The sequence below is a fragment of the Cavia porcellus genome, unplaced genomic scaffold (genome assembly GCF_034190915.1).
Source record: "Cavia porcellus strain 051 isolate PalLab524CR breed Dunkin Hartley unplaced genomic scaffold, mCavPor4.1 scaffold_9, whole genome shotgun sequence".
Classification (NCBI taxonomy): Eukaryota; Metazoa; Chordata; class Mammalia; order Rodentia; family Caviidae; genus Cavia; species Cavia porcellus.
In genome coordinates this window covers 54,864,722-54,885,781 of record NW_026947492.1, presented here as the reverse complement: position 1 = coordinate 54,885,781, position 21,060 = coordinate 54,864,722, and the positions used below count along the sequence as shown (strand labels likewise).

The 21,060-nt window shown below is 42.5% G+C and overlaps 1 protein-coding gene across 21 annotated transcripts in view; it reads right to left on the bottom strand.

Annotated features, from left to right (window-relative positions):
• Tenm4 (teneurin transmembrane protein 4) overlaps positions 1–21,060 on the bottom strand; it is a 2,788,855-nt gene that overhangs the window by 85,777 nt on the left and 2,682,018 nt on the right. For all 21 annotated transcript variants that reach the window (XM_063256396.1, XM_063256398.1, XM_063256401.1 and 18 more), the window contains 2 exons: positions 14,945–15,091; positions 852–1,068 (listed from right to left, as the gene is read on the bottom strand). In XM_063256396.1, coding sequence (XP_063112466.1) covers positions 852–1,068; positions 14,945–15,091 — 364 coding nt within the window. The remainder of the gene's footprint in view (positions 1–851; positions 1,069–14,944; positions 15,092–21,060) is intronic.

Below are 21,060 nucleotides of genomic sequence, written 5' to 3'. Positions count from 1 at the left end.
AAGGCATTCAAAACAAATGACTATAAATCCCTGCTCTTGGATGCCTTATCGTGGTTCACTGTCCTGACACAGGGAGCAAAAGGCAGAAGGTTATCTTTTTTGCTGGTGTCTATGCCCTACGTGGCCTCAGGGGTCTGCACCAGCTTTTCACTCTCCCTGAACAATCCCCAGCATGCACAGCTTTCTTCATCTTTGCGAGCTGGTTCATAAGCTTTGGTTTTGCGCCACCTGGGAGTTCCTCCTCTGTGCCCTAGAGTCTTTGGGCGTGCAATTCTACCAAAGCATACGATAAATATATCCCTGCTTCTCTAAGTCCCATGGTAGACCATGAGGTTCAAAATGGCAGAAACTATCCTCATCTCTGTGATCCCAACAATGGACCAGACATACAGCAGACCTCAGTAAGAAACTCCCACCAGTGACACAACTGGAAAAAGAAAGACTGTGTGGGAACACGGGCTGGGACACTGCAGATACCCTGGCACTCCCAGACAGCAAAGTCTTCTGGATGTCAGCTCTGAGCATAAACAGTGCCAAAGCTCTTCAGTTCATCAGACCAAAGGATCAGGGCGAGCTGACTGCAAAGTGGGTATTGATCCAAGATTCCCTTTGGCCCTTTGATTTTTCACTCTCCCCATCTATCACCCAGTGGGAACAGCTCAACTTTGCTCATAAAAATTCTGAGTGCCTTGGACAGCAGTTTTATAAAGTGGCTCCTGGAGGCCTTTGCTCTGCCTCCCCTGACATTCCATGAGAATCTTATAAGATTCAGCCTTCTGGCCTCCTCCCACCCAAGCATGGCCCTGGGGAAGACTCAGTTCTCCCTCAGAGCATGGCCCCCACAGACTCACCCTCCATCGAAGGGGTTCTCTCCGGGGATGATGTGCGTGCTGTCCCTGCCCACAAGGAACTTGATGCGGTCATAGAAGGAGTGCAGGTTCTGCTGGGACACAGGGGTCTTTGTCTCTTGGATGATGTCCAGAGGGTCAGGGGAGCCCAGGCACAATGAGTTGACATGACAGAGGGGCTGCAGGCAGCAGTCGGGGTCCATGCAGTCCACCAAGCCATCTGTGGGGAAAACAGAGCATGTACAGAGTGTGTACTTTATATAGCTATGTTCTACTAGCCATGTTCATACACAACACCTGCATCTATGTCTTCATTTTCCAATCACTGAAAACATTATATGCTCATATAATCCAAAGCCTTTGCTGTGTACAAAGAAGGCCCAGGTCTGTTACGTCTGATCCCAGCCTGATAGGAGAGACAGACAGAGTGTACAGTATTTGATTTTTTGTTTTTTCTAAAGACATGGAGCCAAGAGACGAGGGCCACTTAAACACCTGAACTGCTAAATCCAGATGCTGATGTTTCGAAGGCGAGGGGGAATGACCCAAGAAGAGAATGTGGGATGGCAGGAGCAGACTGTGTGGGTTTTTAGGGAGTTTATGTTTCATCCTCAGAACTGTGGGAACCAGTAAAACTTTAAACATAAGGTAACTTTGGGGCTGGGGATTTAGCTCAGCGGCATAAGAATCTGCCTTGCAAGCAGGCGGTCATGAGTTCGATCCCCTGTACCAATTAAAAAAAAAATCCCCCCCCCAAAAAAAACATAAGGTAACTTCATTTGTGCACTTCAGTTGAAACCAAAGAGATGGTGGGGTGAGGTGACAGGTGGGTGGGGAGGGTGAGTGGCACTGAGTGTGCATAGGTAAAGGATAAAGGCAGCCTAGGGTAGGTATCAGCAGCAGAGACTGAGGAAGTAGATGGTTTTGAGAGACATTTAGGAGAGAAAGCTCTAACACCTGGTGACTGCCTGACTTAGGGGTGAGGAGGAGGCAGCGTTGGTACTGGCCTATAACTCTAGCATCTGTCCCTACAGCGTGTAGTCACATGGTCCAAGGCATAGTTCTCCGCCCTTTGAAAGCCCAGTTCTTTTCTCTGTAAGTTGCTATTTGCAAGGAATAATCTGCCACACGGATGGATTTCTTAGATCTCAAAATTGGATCACAGCTCTACCATCTTCCCAAAGCTCAAAGATATACTATCAGATCACAGAGTTTTGGCTGCATCATTCCAAAGTACTTTTTCAGATATCTAAAGAACAGTTTAAGACAGGCAAACAAACAAACAAACATGCAAAAAATGAGCTATCTGGAGATAGTGGTCACAGTCAAGGAAAGGAAAAGCCAGGGCTGCAGTCTGTGTGTTTTGTAGGCAGACAGTAGTTAAGGAGCCATATTTCTCAGTTTAAATTCTGACTTTACCACTTTTTGCTGTGTGAAGCTGAGCAACTTGCCCAACTACCCCGGTCACATATCTGTTCTAGTCATCTCTGATGTATTCTCAGCACTTATTAGACACATTTAAAATATGACTGTTTAGTAAATAAGTGAGAAATGAATGAAATAGTTAAATGAAGCCGGAGCTAAAACCAAATGTGAGTCCATGAAAGCCCTCGTTTCAGTCAATTCTATTAAGAAGTGTGTAAAGATTATGAGGACCAGAGATTAAAGTTCAAGTCCTAATGATGTCCCTAAGATTTACCAGGGACAAGCTCTTATACTGAATGCCCCTAAGCTCCAATCTCTCATCAATAATATGGAAGCAACCCTGATAGGCCTACCTCTCTCCTGTCTTCATGCAGTTCACGATGTAAGTGCTGCCCACTGGAGTATTGGATGTGCACTGGCCAGGCTGGCAGTCCTCACTAGCTGTGTGGCTCAGGCAAGCCACTTAACTGCCCTAACACCTCATTTTCCCCTTAAATTAAGGATAAAAATCTCTTGTCTTTTGCAATTTCTGCATGGAGCCCATGAAATCTGGGACCTGAAACTTACTACTGTGTAACTTTGGGCAAGTCACTTAAACTCTCTGACCTCCATTTCCTACATCTCTTAATGAGGATAATAAGAGCACCATGTAAGTCATATATCTATATATCTATATGTCTCTATATATGTATAGAGACATATATATATTTCTCATTTAGTGAGAAACTATATATACAGTTTATATAGGGTGTGACAATCAATCAACTATATATATTTATATAGAGAGACATATATATTTCTCATTTACTGACCAAGGTCTGTTCCTGCAACTAGCTCATTAAATAAATTGGTCTTTAAATGAGGAATTGTACATAATACATACATTTCAATATTCAGAACAAAGATATAGTCAAAGGAAACTGTACAATTTTTATTTATTTATTTGATTTATTATAAGAGGTCTTGCTACGTACCCCAGGCTGGCCTTGAACTTGCAGTGATCCTCCTGTTTCAAGCTCCTGAGTACTGAGATTATAGGCCTGTGTCATCATGCCAAGCTAATTTTGGTTCATTAAAGAAGGAAGTTCTGCGGGTCATTACAAACGATCAACAAGATTAAAACAGTACCACTACTAATATATCACAGAACTGTGAACCTGCTCGATTCTGTAAAAATCACTGGAAATGCCTAATATCATTGACAGTGAAACTGGCATTAATGGAGCTACTGCTTTGTCCATCTCTGCAGTAAATACTTTGGAGGATACAAAGATACATGAAGTACGTAGTAAAGGAGCCTAGTAACCAAGAGTCTAAGATAAAAATTAAACACATAAAACAATCACAGAGCCAAGAAACAACTGTGACAACAATCGCTCAATTGTTTCCTGTGGTTAGGAAGTGTATATACAATGCTTGAGAAAATTTGCCCAAGGTATGATGAGACATTTTTATATATCAAAAAGTTTCAAAGGTAATATCACTTTGAAAAAGTTTGTTTATATCTGAGAGTTTATTTAACTCCAAATGAAGCCAGGTGTGGTGGCCCACACCTGTAATCTCAGCACTTGGGAGGCTGAGGCGGGAAGATCACCATGAGTTTGAGGCCAGCCTCGATTACATAGTGAGTTTAAGGCCAGTCTGAACTGTACAGTGAGACCCTGCCTCAAAAACAAAACAAAACAAAACAAAACAAAACAAAACAAAACAAGCTCTCAAAAACCAAAACCAAACCAAAACCCAAATGAATCATTTTATTATCCCCTGAGGAAATGTCAGAAGCAAATAGAAGTGAGCCCAATAAAAACAGTGCACTGATACATTTTTCTGGCCCTGTGGAGCAGCTTCTCTTCTTGCATCAGACGTGATCAACAAGTCTCATAAGACAGATCACTCCCTTCTGCTTCAAAACTGGCAAACCATCTATATTTTTGCATATACCTTCTTGTTTTGCCTCAGTGTCCAGAAAATGTCAGGTAGGTTATTTTTCCCCAGTATCTAACATTTTAGAAATAATACATATTTCAAGGACATTTGTCTTTTCATAAATGCTGTGTTTAGTTACACAACATGCTTAGTGAAAGTGCCTAAAATACAACAGGGTTGAGGCATTCCTCATTTAATGACTGAGTCATATTCCCGAGACTAGGTCATTAAATGAATTGGTGGCTAAATGAGGAATTGCATATAGTATGCACATTACAATATTCAAAACGAAGAAAGGGTCAAAGGAAACGCCAGCTTGATGACTTTGCTTTTATTTGCATAATTCTTACATACAGTACTATAATGTATAACAGGACATAAAACTATAGTACTGTTATACAATATAATCAGCAAAAATTATACAGTACTGTATAAACCAGGTGTGCTATACAAAAAAGACATTGAGGCTCTATCAACAAGTTGTACAGAACTGTACAAAAAAGACAGGTTGTAACTCTGAACAGCATGCTTTTGTCATAAGTCCAAATAGTCAGTAAATATGTAAATCATTAAAGGAGGAATATCTGTACAGTACTATGTCCCCGAATCCAGCACAGTATCTGAAACATAGCAGCTGACACCCAGGAAATGCTTACAAAGGAGTAGTTTCCTTTCCAGATCCTGAACTTAGAATGTGGCTTACCAACCAAGAGCCATTCATCTTGAGTTTAACTGTCCGATTCATGCTGAGATGTGAAACAAAGCCTCCTTTACCCCAGCATTGTCTGGGTCTTAACTGTAGCTCCTGTTCCAGCCCCAGACACACCTGCCTAGAAAAGCACCTGTCCTCTGCCGCAGTTGCTGGCCCCATCATACATCCTGACTCTGCCACGACAGACGTTGCTTAAACACATAATTACAGCCCAGGCAAGGGTTATTTGCATTCTGCTATTGATGTTAGCACGACAGATTCAGCTGCTGCATCCATAACTCTACAGAAATGCTCCATTATTCAATCCCAGTGAGCAGGGACGTTGACCATTAAATCAGCTAGCACAATTGAAGGGCTGTGAAAAGTCATGGCTAATTTGAAATTTTATTAGCTCTTGCCTGCTCTTGTTTACCACCAGCGCAGTCTCTGGAAGCCAGGCTTTCCCCTCTATACAAATACTCTGCTTTGTGGCATCTGGGCAGAACTGTGTCCCTGCTGAGGATGGATTGGTGCTCTCGAATCCTGGGGAAGGGAAGCCAGGAATGGGGGTGGGGTGGATATTAATCACACCTACATTAAACTGATGATAAATCATGGCAAGTGTCAAGGGCCAGATATCGTGCTAAACACTTTGCAAGGCGTATCTTACAGAGTCCTCCCAACCCTATGAGGTGGCTGTTGTCATTATCCTCATTTTAGAGAAGGAACCAAAGGATCAAGGTGATAATGTAACTTGAAGGTCATACAGATGGTCAGGGAAGAAGACACCTTAGCTTTTAAGAATGGAATCTTCTTTGAGCCACTCTGGAGACTCTTAGGAACTGTTTCTTAAATGGAGAACATGGATTTATGAATTCAGTAGGCTGAAACACAACCCTTCTGTGGTCTCTGAGTAACCAGAGCACTGCTTCCCTAATACTGGAATTCTGATTGCTTTACTCCCAGACAGTGGGGTCCTGGAGATCCACGGCTGACTTCTTCCAGTATCCCAGGACCCAGAAGGGGACAGAACAAGGACTGCCCTCCACAGAGGTCTGAAAAATGAATAAAGGATGGATTCAGTCTAGGGCTGCTCTGCTGGCCAAGTATCAGACCAGAGGACACAGCTGGAAGGAGCCTTTCCCTCTGAGATCGGTGGCAGAATGCACAGGGCTTCAGGGAGTCTCTCTCCAGTCAAACTGCCTGGATTTATACCCTGATTTCCACATGAACTGTACACATTGTTTAACTTCTCCAAACCTGTTTCTTCCTATGTGCATAATGAGGGACAGAGAAAGACAGTTAATTCCTTAGACTCATCACTCTGTCCCTGCAGCCAGGCATCAAATACAAAGCTTCTCTTAGGCATCTTGGGACAATCTGAGAGCTTTTTGACAATGTGTCTCTAAGCCTGGGCCTAGCATGCATGCACGTTCCACACAGTGGGTGATACGCCATACCACAGGTCCTTTAACTATGCCTTGTGTCTCTGGTGAGTCCTGCTGTAAACGCTCAGAATGTCCTTCCCTCCCTTTCTCTAGTCTTTCTTTCAGGGACGCTATTAGAGGCATAAAGGACCTTGTCCTACCCTTGATGCCTCTCAACTTCTTTCTTAACTCTTACCTTTTTATTTGCATTCTGTTGTGATTTATTTCCTCAGATATATATTCTACTTTACTTATTTTCCCTTCATTTGTGTCTGGCCTGCTGTTTAATTTGTCCTTTGGGCCACTAATTTGAATTGCCACACTTTAAAATTTCTCAGTGGTCTCTTTGGAACTTTATGGAATTTTCCTGGTTCTTTCTTGATAGTATATTGTTCCATTCTTTTGATTTTATGTATTATCTTTATCTCTTCTGTCACATAAAAACTATAGCCTCTCTCAGACTGTTAAATTCTTGGGAGCTGTGGCAACCTTCTTGCGTGTCATTATTGCTGGTTTCCTCCAGTGCATGGTCAGTCATTATCTGTGTGTTCTGCAATTCTGACAGTAAGCTCTAGGCAGTCTGCTTCTTGTATGGGATCTACCTCCTGGTTCCTTTGCCTGTCACCCCGGAGTTCCACTGACCTGGACTGCTTTCCAGGTGAATTTTTCAGCTTTGCATTCTAGTGCCTCTCTGGAATTCAAGTTTAGATTTCAGTAAGTTTGTGGAATAAGCTCCGCCTCTTATAGCTGTCTCCCTGTCCCCACTTCTTAGAGCAACAGCAAAAAAAAAAATGCCTTGGTGTCCTCTCTCCAGTCTAACAGCTCATTTCTCAGTCCTAGCCTCCGGGGGTCCCAGCTTTCTATTGGGCTTCAGTTGCAGCGCCCCACTATGAAGGTGCCCCAGGTTCTGTGCCCATTACTCTGTTTTGTCATGCTTCTGGGATCCAGAGCTCCCGTCTCCTCTTTCCTTCTTGGCTGAGTTTTAAAAACAAATTATTGGATCTTGTGGTCAGCAGTTCTTTGTGATGATCTAGTCAGACATCAATTGGGAGAAACAGTGCCAACAAAAGCTCTGAGCTTCAGTTCATCCATCTGTAATCAAACTTCTTATCATCACACACGTGAATCATCAAACTTCATAAAGATGCTGTGAAGATTAGCGTTAGTACTCAGCATGCTAAGCAGAGCCTGAGCAAGGACTTGGCAAGTGATGGTTACTAAGAGCACCTAGTGCATCCCTTAAGCTCATATCCTGGCAACAGCGCCACTTGTCCTGACCCTGACCCCTTTCTATGCACATATCCCAGGGCCATCTTTTCTGAATGCAGTGTGGCCTTAGAGATAAACCAGTGGAGTGGGGATCACAAGGGACTCACAGGCTGGTGCTCTAAGAAATGGAGATATCAGGCCAACTGTGCACTTGTAAGACACCCTGGGAGCAGGGGATTTTTCACTGTGTGTCTTGCCAGTGAGAGTGATTAATGCCAGGCTAGGAATTCTGTCTGCTTATACCTGGCTGTATTGCTGCTTCTTAATCATACATTTGACAAATATTTGCTGAATATTTGTGAATGTGGGCACATTTCTACTAATAAAAGTAATCACATTTAAATGAGATATATTAAAAACATGAGTAGGGCCCAAAAAATGCTTTTTCAAGGCTGCATTTTATGAGACCAGTTTTCATGTAAAACCCTCTTTATGTTTTCACTTGCAGCATATGGCAGTCTGAAACTGCATATGGCTGCTCCATGCTGAGGGAGGATCTTCCATGATTTAATTTTTTTAGGCATAGATGATGAATTTAAGATTTATATACAAAGGAAAAGGCGTGCTTTGGGGATAGAAAAGCAAAGCCTGGGGAAGACAGGAAACACATCAATCTATAGTTTGGGGGACTATCTGACTTGGTCGAGTTAGAAACATTTACATTTTCCAAGCACCTTATGTTACCTAATTGTAGTACACTAAATTGAATGACACATGGATTGTTTGTTACATGGATTTGCCTTTCTTATTAAAAGACAAGAGTTTATCACAGCAGGGAAAAAAAATCATAAAAATAGGGAGGACTTTCCTGTATTTCTTTCCAATTTTCAGTAAAACTTTTGAGAAAAAATGTTTTTATTTTGTAGAAACTTCCTTTCTATTTGAGGTTCTGAAGCCCCCTGGACAGTAGGCATGGAGCAGCAGTGCCATGCTCAGGAGTGGCCTCTGATGGGTGAAGGAGGACAAACAAAGGAAAAGGAGAAGGAGAAGGGATAGTCAGGAAAAGCCAGAGTAGAGATTAAAACACCCCCAAGCCTCCAAATCGAAAACACAGGTTCAGGTTTCTGGGCCACTGCACGAAACATTCCCAAATGGTTCACACACTCTTGATCCTTGAATTTGAAGCCCAGCTGTGAATGGCTGCTGGAGCACAGAGCACCAGATTCTGCTCACATTTGCATCTACATGCCCTGGCTGTGGGAGACGTCATATCGTTTCAATCTCCCATTCCTTCTCAGTGTCTTCCCCAGAGCTGACCTGGAAAACTGGGGGTTGGAGAGCTTGGGAGATAGAAATCCAGAAGATAGAAAACCAGAGACCCAAATCCTCCCCTGGCTCTGTTACTCTCTAGCCATGATGACTTGGGCACATTTCTTCAGATGCCTGAGCTACAATGTCACCTTGCACACAGTAAGCACCATGCTTGCTGAATAAAAACAAATGTGTAAGTGATTAACTGCTCCATCAGTTTGGCAGGGCCTATTGAGGGCTAGGGGTGTGGAAGCCATTCCTTGCAAGAAGAGCTCATTCCTTTTCTTGGCAAGAAGGCCCAGGGGACGAGTCTGTCAATGTTCACTCAATATCCATTCCGTGGCCAGCAGGACCACCCATTCCATGTCTAGCAACTGGGCAGACGGGAATAAAAGTCTCACTCCAACAGAATCCATGGGTCAGAGACAACTGAGCATCAGGAAAGAAGGAAGCACATGGGGCCATGGAAACCCTGAGAAAGCGAGCTCAACTCAGGCTGGGGGTGGGATGTGTTCTGCAAGGGAGAGTGCTCAAATGGAGACTAGAAGTATAAATCAGGATAAGCAGCTAGTAAACACTGCTCTGTGGTTGTTTGCATGATTCCTAAAACTGATGGTCGCATGGTAGGGTATAACAAGCCCATCAGTCTCTCTGCAGGCTTACCTGTTCCCCTGACTTGACAGCCCATCAGCCAAACTCATCTCACTGTTGTTTGCAGTCTGCCCAGTCTTACAATAGGCTGTGAGCAGCAGCGGGAAGGCCCTGGGGAAGGAGGGTGGAATGTGCCTCCCCTCTCTGTACACATCTGGGAGAAGTTTTTGTCATTTGCTATAATACATTCTGTGCCTTCTTTCAAAAGGCTTTGCAAAATCTTTATCTCTTCCTTGGAACACGAGATTTTTAAAGGTCAATTTTTCTCTTGTCTCTTATCACAATAAGTGTGGTTCAGAGATAGGCTGAAGGGTGACCAAATTTTGTGGCTTTATGTGAACTCCCCATTCTTGCAACGGGAGATGGGGAGGAGGAGTGAGGACAGAGAGCTTTGTTCTCAGTTTTCCTGAAATTTCTCCTTCTAGGTTGCATCCATCAACTGTTATGTATTGCCACCCAGGATTGTTTTTCACGGGGCCAAGAGCATCTAAAGAGATGATTATACCTTAAAGCTGCTTACAGATCCTTTATCAAAAGAGGTCTGGCTGTTTAAATTCCAGTGGAGTTTTTATTCTGGCATCTTCTTTTTTAAACACAGGTTCCAGCTATTCCTAGCTCTCCCACTGATTCACTGTGTGTCTTGGGTAAATCATTTGCGCTCCCTGAGATTCAGCGTCTCTGCATATGAATGCCTGCCTGCAATTTTGTTGTACGCATTCTTTAAATTATGGCTACTATTTTCCTTCTTGTGTATCTGGATTTTTTTCTTTCTAGTGACAAGGATGTCACAGTTTGGAACGCAGAATTTTAATAAAGAAAATGAAAAAGATCAAAGTCTACTACTATATAGAGAAAAACATTATAACCTCAGGTGAAAATAGTAAGTATAAAATTTTACAGACAGCAAAACTCCAATTTTAAAAAATAGCTATTTATATATAACACACTGCTTATACTAAATCAGACTTCTCTGTCTACAGATGTAAAGGATCAGAAGAGAGAACTGAAGTGTGCAAGTGATGGAACTGGGTCTTTTTTTTTGGGTACCGGGGATCGAACTCACGATCTTGCACTTGCCAACCAGGCATTTATGCCGCTGAGCTAAATCCCCACCCCTAGAACTAAGTCTTAAGAGAAGCCAAATGACACAGTTCACACAGTCAGCAAGTAGGAAAGTCAGGAACTGAATCCAGAGAACCTGAGTACAGATGTACTTCTAATCTTTGTATTATGTTGCTTCTTAGGTAATTTACATACCCTATAATCATTACAGCAACCCGACAAAGGTATTCAGTATTATCCTCATTTTATAGTCACAGCATACATAGGGCACAGTTTCACCATCTCTGAAATGGGTATGAAGTAAACAATCTCATGAGAGGGTCAGTGGGGATCAAATGAAGAGATGCATGTGATGGATTATAAAGGACTTTGCACTGGATATGGGTATGGCACACAAAGTTTGGCAAATTGGGCACACAGAAAGATTCATACTAAGTGGGTACATCAGGAGGCAGGCTAGATGGTAGAGCAACCTGACCAAGGATCAGGAGCTGTAGCAGCTACCAAGTCATACGCAGGCTCTGTTTGCTGTTTTAAAATCGAGATGACCACACACGAAAAGCAAAGCTAGTAAAGCTACTGCCGTTTCAGCCATATTGTGCAATTTTTGTCTCATATTTTAAAAACACAGCAACAGCATTCTTCATGAAACTTGATGCTCAAGTTTAATTTGAAAAGGGCTGTTTTCAGCCTAGCAAGTTGGGATAAAGAGGACACGAAAGTCCTCAGTCTGAAAGGCAGTGGTGTCATAAGATGGAGCAATGTATCTGAGGTCTGAGCAGGGGAAAGCTGCAGCAGTGTGGCTGGACCTTGCAGGCTCTGGTAGATTCCACACTGGCCAGCTAAGCATCTGGGACCACACCAAAAGCAAATAATAAGGGAATAAGAATGCCAGTTCCTCAGTGCTGCTGAGTAGATGCAAAACTGCTTTGCACACTGAAATGACATTCGGGTTATCGTCACACTCTTGTAGGCTCTGTTGCATTGCTATTCTGGTTTAAGTAAGGGCTCAGTGTATACAATAAGAGTGAATGTCACCAAGAGAAGGTGCAATGCTCTGGGCACACAAGGTCCTGTGCCATTTGGCTTGATTCTGGGTTCTAATGTGGGCTGAGTTGCTGTGACCATAGAGTGTGTGACGTCCTAACTCTTTGGGCTCAGTTTCTCTGTCCGCAACATGAAGGGAGCAGAAGGAAGGAGCCGAAATTGGTTTCTCTGATGTTCCCTGCAGTCCTATTATTTAACTCTGCTAATTCCTTTTTCATACTCCTGAGTCATTTCAACCACAAATAACCACTCAGTGTGACTGTAACATTATTCCCCTCTACCCTGAGTTATTTATCTGGGATTATGCTGCATTCCCTGTTAGGATTGAAATAAAGGTACTTATTTAATTCTGCTTCCATTATATTTAGTCATTTGGATGACAGCTTCTTGCAAACAACTGTGAGCTTCCTGAGGGAGAGACTGGGCCATGCTCATGAATCTTTAGATCCCATCACAAAGGAGCACAGTGCCCAGTTGACAGCAGGAGCCCAACACGCGTGTGCCAGACTAAACCAAAAACAGTCCAGCAAAGTGCTTTGCACAGAACCTGCCCTATTTCTCCCTTCTCTCATGTTGGATGTGCTTAGGGAAGGCCCAGTGGAGATAAAGAGGCCAGTGGAGATGAGCCTTGCTGCCTTTGGTGCTATGGTTATTTCATCTGTGCAGCCCTGCGAAGCAGGAACCCTGAGTACCTTTGTCTGTGGTTGGAGAGCCAGTGAACTGAGAGGGCCCTGAAGTGAGGCATTTCCTCATTTCACAGTTGAGAAACCAAGGCCAATTGACGATCTGCCCTTGCCAGATGATTGTATTTGCAGTTGTGCTGGCCCACGGTAGGACACCTAGGCACCTTATAGCATCAGTTGAATGAGTGGATCTTCTTTTATCACAGCAATAATCCCCCTTTATTGTAATTACCAGCAATTTCTCTCTCCCTTTAGATTATGAACTTTGCAAGGGCAGGGACCATGTCTTATTTATCTCTGAAGCCCTTGTGACCAGGACAGGGCCCCAATGTAGTGCAGATGATCAGTTACTTGTCAAGTGAGTGAATGAACTTACATTACAGTGCTTTTGTATAGCTTTGCTAAAAAATCTGTACAAGCTCATTTTGGTCCATAACATACTCAAAAAATGCAAGAGATATAGTCTCCCACAGCTGGGCATTTTGTGATTGTTCTTTTCCTTTTCTGCTGGCTCATCTCTCAGAGCAGCTGGAGGAGGCTCCATTCTCCTATTTCCTATGACAGGTTCTTTCTCCCACTGAAGCAGGGACGCTTTGGGCTACTGTGTGCTCAGGCTTCACATAAAACGCTCCTGAGTTCTAATGCTGGAAGGGCTGGCTCTGAAGTATGGCAAACAGAAGTTACACTGATATTACATTTTATGGACAAAAATATAAGAACCCCGCTTTGTAACCTGTTTTTGCATGTGTGATGAAGGAGTATGCTCTTTCTCAAAGACATTCAGTTCTTTTGCTGTCCAGATGTTCAACAGCTGTTTGGAGGCTTTGGCCAAGATCCTGGATGCTTGAGAAAGGAATGGTTTCTCCTCTCCCTTTCTCTTCTAGTCCATGAATGTTACTGTCTGTCACTGGAACTGCGCCCACACAGGCAGAGTAAAAGGGAATGCTGGGGAAACCATGCAGATAATATAGGCTGACACCTCTTTCCTGTGAAGAGCGAACATGCTTGCTTTCTACCCGGCCCAAAGGAAGGAATTTGGTACTCTTCCTTGCTTTGCCCTGCCTTTCCCTGTGATGATCTCTCAAATGAAAAGCCCATTCTTTTACAGGAAATTTCTTCCTATTCAATTATCACCTTTCCGATAAAAGTCTTCAGACTCCCACAGCAACCAACATATAACCCTGCGAAAGTACTTATTATAGGCATTAACATTCGACTTTGGGTCTTTCTCCCGCATTAGAGTTCCTGGAGTGCAGGGACATAACTTGCTCATCTCTTGGCCTGGTATAAAGTGTAGTCCCATAATAGAAGCTCTGGATATTTATGCAGTACAAGGATTAACGAACTCCATAAGTTTCAGATTGATTAAGAGACATTTCCACACTGCAAGATCTTGGAAAAAGAGTATGCATCAACTGTCCCTGCTATCTACCAGGACCCACAAGTACCGATTGACAGCTGTTCCTCTAGACCTATGCTCTTCGTACCTGGCCTGGCTACAATGACCTCTTCAGCTTAGGTATCATGCAAGAGGTCTGCAAGATAGCTTGAGCAAGGACCAGTGGTCCAAAATGGTCTTTTCTAGGCTATTGGACATAACTCAAGGCAAGGTCATACTGTCGGCCTTTTCTTAGGAAGCTTTGAGATTTTAGAAACCTTCTAGGCAGAAAGTTTCCAAAGGTTGGGATGCTGAGTTTTTCCCTGCTAATGTTCTACTCCATGCAGTATACTGGAAATCATTCATAAATATGTGTGGACTAGGCCAACTGTTAGGCCATCATTAAAAAAAGAAGAGCAAACTGTTTTGATTTTTTAATATTTCCATCTTTTTATTCTCCTAAACACCCCCTCTGAGATTGGTGAAATCAGGCATCCTCTAGGTGGGAAAGGAGAATATATTGCAGCTGTATTATGCTAGTTTATATAACAGAAACATGAAGGCTAATTCTGTGACTGATGTAAGGCCTGGAATGTTCCTTATGGTCCAATTGCCCCATTTTATAAATATGGAGAGTGAAATGCAGAGACACCAAAGAGCTTGCCTAAAGATGCACAGGGAGTCATATCAGAGGCAAGTTAGAACCCAGATCCCTTTATTCTACAAGACTAACCCCTCCTTTGTTGAGTTTTGAATGTCTAGCACTTGAAAAAATCCAAAGCAAAGGCAAATACTATTACAAACCAATAGGGACAGAGAATGTAGAGACAAAAGTGTCCTGTAGTATGTTTGGGGATAGCTATCACCAGAATAAGAAGAGAAAGAACCTTAATCAAGGTAACTGAGCTCCCCTCCAGTGGAGAAGCATCCTGTGCCCCCACCATGATGGGTTCTGTCATACAGAAGAGGGTGATCTCTTATCCACGCCCAGCAAGGGGGATCAACACCTTTCCCAGACAAGTCATTCAACTGTGGAATTATTTGAAAACTCTTTTCTGTGTCTTATTTATACCAGCTGCTGTATGGTAATTAATTTTATTTACATTAGCTAATTTAAATGGATATAAAAGGAAGTAGTATGCACACCCTAGGCCACATGGGCATACTACTATAGAACCCCAACTGGACAGCTGGAGTTGATAGCCTGTTAACTCAGTAATTACTCATCCTCTACTCTAGACCTCCCATCCTTGGAACTTCCTGGGCCCATGGGTCCAGAACCCTACCTCCATCATTGTCTTTGCTGTCTCCACAGGCAGTTTCCATCGACGTGTCACAGCCAGCTCCTCTCCAGCCCAGGTGGCAGACGCACTGCCACCCATTCAGGTCCAAAGTACACTTGCCGTTACCATTGCACAACCCAGGGCAACCCTCTGCAAGACAAAGGATACAAGGTCAAGGTTTAGCTGCCAAGGCCAACTGGCCTCACATGCATTGACGCTCACCTGCCAGCTTATGCAGTGCTCTTGTATCTGTCAGCACGCCCATGCCACACAGCCTGGGGAGGTAGGGGAGAAAGCGGATGGGATTTGCTATGATTGCTGTTAGATAGGGCAGGGGTAGGTATGAAGGCTTTGCCTTGTGCATCTACAGCACTGACTTTCGCCAATGATCGTGATTCTGGAGCTACCATCAGTGGATAAGGGCTGCTAGAATCTAGCCTGGGGAACTCTTTCCTGGTCTTTGCTCCTTATTCACTCACCTGTGCTCCCCCTTTCCCCAGCCTAGGTCTGGAACAAAAGAAACATCTTTTTGCTTACTCTTCCTGGCCCTCAGCACTTCTGGTCCTTGCTCCAAAGGATGCTATTTTTTTCAACTCTTTTTGCTAGGTCAATTTTAGTTGACCTCAGGGCTTTCATTTATTTTGTCCTATTTTCTCCTAAACAGCTGACTTCTCTTTGAGGAAGAGGGCTTTTTCTTGCCATCGTGTTTACACTACACTTTGAAGAGGGCTCTGAACCCAGAGGAGCTCCAGTGACTGTCGTGAGACAGAGTCACGCAGCCTGTGCGTGCAAATGCAGCTACAGGTAGGCTGTTCTGCTTATCCCTCTGCTTGCCTGTCACTTACTAAGCGCTTCTCTGGTCCAGAACTAGAGGCACAGAGGTGAATAAGTCCTGGTTCTTATTCTTAAGGAACATGAAGCCTATCAAAAGACACACATTTGTGTAAGTAAAAACTCATTGCTAAGGGATAAAGACAAAATGGGAACCTACCATAGTTATGCCCATCTAAGTAGCTGTGAATGACCTAATCAAGTAGGGCCAGGCACACTTAAGACTCTGCATTGGTTCTGCCTTGAGGTGGAGAGTTTCTATTAGTATTCAGATAGATGTACATAGTTTTGATCATCATCTTTTCAAACCCCTCGGTGTTCATGGCTCAGAAATATATATCTGAGAGTATATGAAGTTTCATAGCTCATTTAAGCCTCATTTTGTCATTCGGTTTTCATTCAAGTCCTAATTTTAACAACATTGGACACTCCCTTCTCCAAGAGGCTATCCTTTCCTCCACCCTTGCCTGGTCTCAGGGAAAGGAATGAACATGAAAGCACTGTCAGTTAGAAAGCTTAATTTGTTTTAGTATTATAAGTAACAAACACCTATAAGTAGATAGCAAACTGAATTTTCTGTCACAAAATAAGGGAAAATTGACTCATTATTGTTACATAGAACAGCAAATGTGGGAATGGCTGTGGACATCAGACCTGGCCCAAGGTATATACTCACTGAGTGGATAAACAATCAGAACCTAAAAACTTTATAGTGTTTCAGGACTTTTGATAGTTGTTACTCCAGCAGAAAAGAAAAGAACACGCTCATTTCCACACAGCAACCAATCAATTCATTTGGCCACTGTGCTTTCCATTCAAAGGGAGGAACATTTTTGGAGCATATACTCTAAGCCTAGGAGGGAGCCCTATGGAGGTTTAGGAGGAAATACAGAATACGTGGCCATGGCACAGCAAGCATTGGGAAGGGTGGGAAGCCACCAGCTTAGCCACCTCCAAAAGTGATGGAGAAGTTATAAAAGTGGGTCCCAAGCACAGTATGAAGGTGACTACCCGGACATTCTGACTTGGCAATCAGCATAGACCACACCAAATGTATTCCCCAATACGTTTCACTTAAATCTTCACCCATCTGGCTGGAAATTGCTTTCAATTATATCTCATTTATATTTGGGATTAGTTTTGGAGGCATTTTTAAGAATGGTAGGAGACTATTTTGTTTCTCTTTAAGATGTAGCTTCTTGAGAGATTAAAAAGTCTTGTAAGAGCCAAGTTTGGGAGCCATATCAATGGCTGGGTATAGCACTCAATGGCTATGTGACACAGGCTCAGTATGAAATTGCTTTGAGCCACAGTCTTTTCATACTATGGGGTTATTGAGAGGGTTAAATAAGATGAGGTGTGCATGGCGCACTAAACCTACCATACAGCTAGAATACAATATCGGAATTTTCTATTTACCAATATCTTCTCTTTAGGACAGAAGGCATAGAATATTCTAAGTTGTTACCTTAACCTGAGGTAGAGCTCACAGAAAGACAAACTAGCATACTAGAAATCTGAGGGAGCTGCCTTGATCAGGGTCAGCAAACTTGTTCTGTAAAGGTCCAGCTAGAAATAGCTTAGGCTGGTGAGCTACAGGGATGTTGTTGTAATTACTCAGCTCTGCTATTGCAGCTTGAAAGCAGCCACACACAAGTTGTAGATGCATAAACATTGCCCTATTTCGGTAAAAGTTTATTTATAAAAATAGGTGATGGGCTTGATCTGGTCTGTAGGCTGTATTCTGACAACTTTTGGTTGAAATGTTTCAGGATAGTGATGATAATGACAGCTTCCATAGTCTCAGGGTCTAGTATGTGGCCACTGTGTAAGGCACTTTGCATTGATTATTTCTAAAATAAGTTTTTAAAAAACACAGACTCTGATCTTCAGGGCAGCACCAATGTCACACCATCTAATTCTTTTTAAAAATAAAAGCCACATGTTAGAGTAGTGGGGACTTTGGAAATGGATGAGCCTCATTCAAACTCTACTTTAACCAGCAAGTTAGCTCTAAGCTTCAGTTTTCCCATCTGTGAAATGGATAGCATATATAATCAAACAGCAATTGAGGACTGACTGGAATAATATATGCCTATAATTTAGCAAAGTGGGAACCCAGAGTAGGCAGATGTTATTATTAGATCTGTTTTAACTTTGTACAATTTCGCTAAGGAATTTATAAGCCAGAAAATAATCCTTCATGCAACAGTACAGATTTTTTCAATGTTTGGGTCAGAAGCTATGGTCCTCATGAGTATAAACCTCAATAAGAGGAGAAGAAAACCCAGCGACATAGCGCTGGGGTGCAGTGTAATAAGCAGCAGAGGAACAGGGCCTGGCTACAAGTCCCAATTGGGCCACTATTTCATGCTTCTAGCATACTGTCCTTCTGAAAGCAATTATGCTAAGCATAATGAAGTGATCAATTTTGCTATTAATATAATAGTCTAACTCCATCCTTGGAATGTAAACTCCAGATAGGCAAATTGAGGGGTGAATCCAGTGCACTGCCTAATCTAGCAGGCACTCAACATACACTTGTTGAAATGGATCAATAGATGAAGAGAACTAGGCTCTTGTATTTCCTGCCTGAATTTGTAGGATTTGGGAAGTTACTTTCCTTCTTTTGGCCTCTACTTCCTGTTCATAACATGAGAATTTGGATGAGATAATCTATTACATTCTTTTAGCACAACTGACTTAGCAGAGAGGGTTAAAACATCAGATTCAATGATTTTTGTTCTTAACTCAAGAAACTTTACTGAACATCCACTAGATGCCAAACCTTCTGTTTAGTGGACATGAGGAGATGAGACGTATCTTCAGTCCTCAAGATTTTTATGTTCTGTTTACTTATAGGCTACTTTGCTCCCAGAGAGGTTTAAACTATGGTATTAGAATCTTAAACAATCTTTACAGTGAACTTTGTGAAATGCTATTTCTTAGACATCCTCAGAAAACAACAACAATAAACCTTCTGTGGTCATATATGTTGGGGAAACTCTGCATCCCATACTATTACCCTAGAAAGTCATACCTAATGTCAATATGTTTATCAATCTGCTTTTTTTTATTATGAGACCATTCTCCAATTTGACTGCAGCAATCCCTCCCCTTCTCCAAGCCTGGTAAGATTGATTCTATTCCATGACACCTGCTTTGGCAGCCTGCTCTTGGGAGCTCCTCTTGCAGTGGTGGTGAAACTATGGCATGAGTGCTACGGTGGGCTATTTGTTATCACTGAAAGCTCTAAAAGCTTTGCCATCATTGGCAAACATTCTGTGCTGCTCAGAGGCTGCCCGGGGAGGCATGTGCTCCTACGGAAGGAAGCTCCCACTATGGAGCCACGGGAATGATTAACACAGTCAATTTCTTCAAATGGACCAGATTACACCCTGAGGACCTGCACTGTCCCATTGGTTTCAGAGGTACCTGTGCATGGATTGAGGTTGATCCTCATCCAGCAGTTTGCTTCTGGAATAATCACACCCCCATGAGGCAGCTCAAAGACGCCTCCTCCAGGGTGACATGCTGACTTTTTAAAGGCAGTATGCCCATTCTTCCCCACGCTGGAAGCTCATTAATTCCACAAGCCTTGAAACTCATCAATAATTCAGAGACCCAAGTGACATTAACAATCCCTTCTGGAAGGGCTCACACCAGGCATTTGCTGGAACCAAAATAATGTAGTTTTAGGGTTTAGAGAAGGGCTAAGCTTTTCAAAAGAAGCGGTGCCCTTTAAATGACAAGGGACTGCTTTATCTTTAAGTTCTGCTTAAGCCTATGAAGATGCTCCCTTGCAGCTGGCATCAGGTGTGACCAGAAGACTTTCAGAATCCTTGAAGTTATTTATTTTTCAGTTAAGTAGCAAGAGGCTGTTGCTATTCATCTATCATATAGCAAATGCCCCTCTTTTTAGGTTTTTCTTTCTATCTCTCTGAACTTTTTCATCTCTGCGCTTATTTGTCTATTCAAGATCACCATCTTTTCTTACTTAGATGACTGCGATAGTCTCCTAATTGTCCTTTTGGGCCTCAGTATTCCCCATCAATTTTTCTTTCAAAATAAGGTCAGATATTCCTCCAAATCACAAATCTATGTCATTGGCTTTAAAAAACCTTAACTGGCTCTGTCACAACCTATGTTAAATTTCACAATCTGAAAGCTTCTTCCTAACCTTTCTAATATTCCCTGGACTCCCCTTCTCATCCCACCATTAAGTATGGTTAAAATTATTTTAGTGTTTTCCTGTTTTCCTTGCCAAACTGCAGGCACTGCAAGAACAGGAGTCATTTCTGTTGTGTTGTATCCATGTTTCCTGGCACTTCAGTTCAACACACTTGTGTGAATAGGTTTTTTGTTTTTTTTTTTTTTACTTTGTCTCAACCAATACAGCCAGAAAGAGAAAACAAAAGCTGGGTTTCCTGTGGGCGGCAAAATACAAACTCTCCTCCAAGTCCTGAGCTTGTATGGTGCAGACTCTGAATTTGTTTTTAGAATTAGTGCCCTAATCCAAAACAACAGTAAGAGAAAGGCTTGGATAAGACTTGGATTTAGCCAAGGAACATTTGCCTTTTAAAGCAAATTATACCTTATTGACCGAATCCAACTGCAGTTCCAGTATTTTCTAAACTACAGATCAGAATTTTTATTTAGAAAAGGATATGAGCCACTTCTTGGTAAGGATGCCAATTTGGAAGATGTGATTTGGAGGAAAAATATATTGGGAATTATGGGATACTCTTGGTGATGTATGAAATTAGAACATTGGGCCAGGTGTGATGGCTCATGCCTCTAATCCCAGACATGTGGGAGGCTGATGTAGGACAGTCACAATGGCTGGCTGATGAGGCCAGTCTAGGCAACTCAGTGAGACCCTACTTAAAAAAAAAAAAAAAAAGGAATTATGGAACCATGCATTGGATTGGAAAACTCAAACCCCTGGCTCAATCACTTCCCAGAAACGTGACCCAGGACCAGCCAGTCAACTTCCATTTCTTTTCAAAATCAAATATGTTTTCTTAAAAAACTTGCACAAGATTCACTGAAAATTCATGGATATATAAAAAGTCTTCATATTGCCAGAAAATAAATCCCATTATTAAATTTAGTCTATCCTGAAGATTCCCTATGATAAGCTGTGAAATATTTGTTTTATAAAGGCTCTGAGGTAATACTCTTCCCTGCCTAAATGACTGAATTTTAGGTTGAGAGCTAGTGTGTGAAATGCAAGGAACCTTGGCTCTCAGTCTTCTCACAGGTCCTAGCAGCTCCACCGTGGTAGC